This window comes from Mycetomoellerius zeteki, unplaced genomic scaffold (assembly GCF_001594055.1).
Source record: "Mycetomoellerius zeteki isolate Tzet28-1 unplaced genomic scaffold, Tzet1.0 scaffold378, whole genome shotgun sequence".
NCBI lineage: Eukaryota > Metazoa > Arthropoda > Insecta > Hymenoptera > Formicidae > Mycetomoellerius > Mycetomoellerius zeteki.
This window is the reverse complement of record NW_017257369.1, coordinates 1-3962: the sequence shown is the minus strand read 5'-3', so window position 1 is coordinate 3962 and position 3962 is coordinate 1. Positions and strand designations below refer to the sequence as shown.

The 3962-nt window shown below is 52.2% G+C and overlaps 2 protein-coding genes across 2 annotated transcripts; both read right to left on the bottom strand.

Moving 5' to 3' along the window:
* Nucleotides 1–33: 33 nt before the first annotated feature.
* Nucleotides 34–942, bottom strand: LOC108725992 (uncharacterized). Its single transcript, XM_018453339.1, has one exon. The coding sequence runs from the start codon at nucleotides 940–942 to the stop codon at nucleotides 34–36; it is 909 nt and encodes a 302-aa protein (XP_018308841.1).
* Nucleotides 943–1008: 66 nt separating this feature from the next.
* LOC108725991 (uncharacterized) lies at nucleotides 1009–2844 on the bottom strand. Its single transcript, XM_018453338.1, has one exon. The coding sequence runs from the start codon at nucleotides 2842–2844 to the stop codon at nucleotides 1009–1011; it is 1836 nt and encodes a 611-aa protein (XP_018308840.1).
* Between the last annotated feature and the right edge of the window lie 1118 nt (nucleotides 2845–3962).

The window sequence follows — 3962 nt, the reverse complement described above, 5'->3', positions numbered from 1 at the left end:
TACGGAGGAATAAATTTCCAAACAGTTTCCTGATCACGTAAAAAATGTGCTATATCGATCTGGGTTTGTTCGTTGCGCAAAAGATTGAAGAACTCCTTTAGTTGCCCTTGGGCGCCTACGAATGTTTTTCCGTTGTCGGAATAAATGCAGGATGGCTTTCCTCTGCGCGACACGAATCGCTTTAGCGCGGCTATGAATGCATCTGTGGTGAGGTCGCCCACAAGCTCCAAATGCACGCACTTCGTGGCGAAGCATACATATCGCCAAGTATGCCTTATGAGTGCGGGCATTTCGCCTCTTGGATTCGCGAACCGTAAACGGACCGGCATAATCGACGCCGCAATGTGTGAATGGCCTCGACGGTGTCACCCGTCCCGCAGGTAAAGGCGCCATGATCGCGTGGGATTGAGCGGGTCGCGCCTTAAAACAGGTGACGCAATTTCTTATTATCTTTCTGACAGTCGATCTTAATGATATCGGCCAGTAACGTTGCCTCACCGCCGCCATGGTGGCTTGCAAGCCCGCGTGAGCATTGCGCTCATGTTCCTGTCGTATTATGCGCTGGGTTAAAACATGGTTTCGGGGTAGCAAAATCGGATGACGCGCGTCATAATTCAATGCCGATTCAGCCAGCCTACCCCCCACCCGCATTAGTCCGTCCTCGGAGATAAAGGGGGACAGGGCCAGCACACCACTCGATGCACTAATGGCGCGTCTCTGGCAGAGCGCCTCGTATTCCTCGAAAAAGGCTTGCCCCTGCACTGATTTGCATATGATTTGTAGCGCGATTAGCATCTCTTGCGGCGCGATAAGCCTCCCGGGCTCGCGAGGACGTCGCGATCCGGAAAATCTTAGGCAATACGCGATTATTCGGCACGTCTTACTGATTTTCGAGTGCCGGGTTAGTAGCTCGTTGACGATAGAATACTCGGCGATTGCCATTGCCGCAACGCATTTCCTCTGCTTCGGAAGATCGTGCTGCAGGGCGCGCGCGAACTCGGAGTTGGGTCACAATTCTTCATTGCGCTGTAAAAAGACTGGCCCATGCCACCACATTGCCGACCTCGCTAGGTCGTGTGGGTCTAACCCGCGGGACAATAATCTTCCGATCTGACGTGACGCCAATTTCCCGCGTCGGTTAAATCCTAAATCTCGCCGATTCTGTGTGCCACGAATACCGACCATTTTCGCGACGGGGACGATATCCAATTGAGTACTATCGTTGAATCCGACCACAGATGCTTGCATGCCGGATACGTCAAGCGCTGACTGAATCTTGCGCATTAATCGGGCTAATAGAAGCGCTGCTAAAAGCTCGAGCCGCGGCAGCGACAGGGCCTTGAGAGGCGCCACGCGGGACTTGGAACATAAAAGCTCAACACGATATGCATTATTCTCGAGTTCGGATCGCAGATAAACGCATGCCCCGTACGCTCGCTGGCTTGCATCGCAAAACCCATGCATCTGCACTAGGCCGAATCGCGCGAAATACTTAACGCATCGCGGAATGTAGAGCTGATTAATGTCCGCTAGCTGTGATTTAATTGCTGCCCACCGCGTATGCAGGTCTTGAGGGATGGACTCGTCCCAATGAGCGCCCATTTGCCAAAGCGCCTGCAAAATTAATTTTGCTTGAACGATCACTGGACTTAGCAGCCCGAGAGGGTCATAAAGCCTCGAAATTTCCGATAATATGTTTCGCTTGGAAACCACTGTGGCGTCTCCATCGGGGTTGTAAGAGAAACGGAACGCGTCGCGCGAGTGGATCCAATGGATGCCTAACACGGACGACTCCGGATTATTTTGAATCACTACCGGATTATCGCTTTGATTTTTGATTCCCACCAACAATTCCGGGTGACTGGATGCCCATTTGCCAAGCTCGAAGGAACCTGTGCGCAGTACCTTAATCGTTTCGTTGCGTATCGTTAGTGCCTCCGTCATTGTGTCGGCTCCGGTGAGCATGTCGTCGACATAAAAATCGCGCCCGATGCACATCGCGCCATGGGGCCATTCGGCTGCGGAATGTTCCGCTAACCACGTGAGACATCGCGTGGCCAAGAAAGATGCTGGGGACGTGCCATAAGTCAGCGTAAGTAGTTCGTATGCCGCTATGTTAGAAGCGGATTCGTCACGCCAAAGAATACGTTGATAGCGCGTTTGCGACGGATGCACCTGTATTTGACGGTACATTTTTACAACGTCGGCTGATAACGCGTAACGAAACGTGCGAAAGCGCAACAGGATCGTGAACAAATCCTGCTGCACTGTCGGGCCGACCATAAGCACGTCGTTTAAGGAAACTCCCGCCGCGTCCTTGGCGGATGCATCGAACACTACACGAAATTTACCGTATGCCGGCGCCTTACTAATGCAGTGATGCGGTAAGTAAAAGGACTCTGAGTCCTCCCCCTCTTTTTCATCTATCTGCCTCATATGACCCAGAGCGATATACTCGCTCATGAATTGAGAGTATCGCTCGTCGAGGCTCGAATCGCGACTAAGCCGTCTTTCGACGGCTCCAAATCTCTTTAGAGCAATGTTCTTGGAATTGACAAACGCATGCGCCCCCGATTCCGTGAAGGGCAGCTTCACGATAAATCTACCCTGCTCGTTGCGGGACATGTTCTGGATGAAATGCTCCTCGCAATACGCTTCTTCAGCCGTACGCGTGTCGGATGCAGCAGCTACATTTTCTACATCCCAGAATCGCGCCAATTGCTCGTGTAATTGCGTGTTAGTAATTGACGCGTGAAAAGACTGCGCACCCGCCGACGTCCCTGACACGTTGCGCGAACGGCCCGCCAGTATCCAACCGAAGCGGTCTTTTGCAAGGTGGGGCATGCCGGTGATGCTTGGATTTGTCCTACGCAGAGCAAGTTCCAAAAATGCTCCGCGCCGATCAGAATGTCAACTTCCGACGCAATGTGAAACTGCGGATCGGCCAATTCGATGTTCCGCGGAATTTCAAATGCACTTCGCTTGAACGACGCTGCTGGAAGCTTACCGGTTACGCGCTCGGTTATGATGCAATTTAATGTAATGGTGAATGCACTCGTTCAGGAATGCAGTGTTACGTGAGCTGCTTGAAATGAGCGCGTCGCGGTATTATTTATGCCTGAGATGGATACGTCCAACGGCCGCATCTCGACCTTGAGCGAGTCTACAAATTTCCGCGAGACGAAATTCGCTTGCGATCCGGAGTCCAATAATATGCGACACGCCTTACAATGGCCTTCGCCGTCCTGTGCAAACGCGACCGCAGTTGAGAGCATGATGGCGTCGCGGCCGGCGGAAGCAGTACTGCTCATGACGACGGCGGGGGGGTTGGCGGCCGCCGCCGAATCATTGGCGGCATTATCTTGCGAGTCGATCTCATCCGATTTTGCTGGCGCAGCGGCGAGATGCAGCAAGGTATTGTGCTTCGCCTTGCAGATTTTGCAATTGCCTGAAGGGCATTTATTCGTGGTATGATCCGCTGAGCGCAAACAATTGGCGCAAAGCTTGCGCTTTCTTACTTCGGCTATCCTACGTGAGACGGATAACGCGATAAAACTCTCGCAATGATACACGAGAAGCTCCCCCTTGCAGAATACGCACTTTCCCTTTACGAACGCGACGCACGATTGCTGCTTTGAATTCGCCTGTGACTGGGGACGCACATTTACATTCTTGTTCTTACTGCTAGTTTCGAGCGTTATGCATCGATGAGTCACAAAATCCGTAAACTGCTTCAAGGTAGGCAACGCGGCTCCCGTCAACGACAGCTGCCACTCCCGCGAGGTAAGCGTGTCGAGCTTGCTACTTAGAATGTAAACTAATAAATCGTCCCATTGTGCCGTAGGTCGCTTCAATGCCTGAAGGGCATGGATATGCCTAGCGGCGCCGCGATTTGACGCAGCTCAGCAATATTTTCTTTAGTCATAGACGGCAACTCTAACAAGGGAAGTGGCCAAAGTGAT

Bases quoted from the DNA above. Each gene is read 5' to 3' on its own strand.
- LOC108725992 (XM_018453339.1), bottom strand. From the start codon at position 942: ATGGCAATCGCCGAGTATTCTATCGTCAACGAGCTACTAACCCGGCAC.
- LOC108725991 (XM_018453338.1), bottom strand. From the start codon at position 2,844: ATGCCCCACCTTGCAAAAGACCGCTTCGGTTGGATACTGGCGGGCCGT.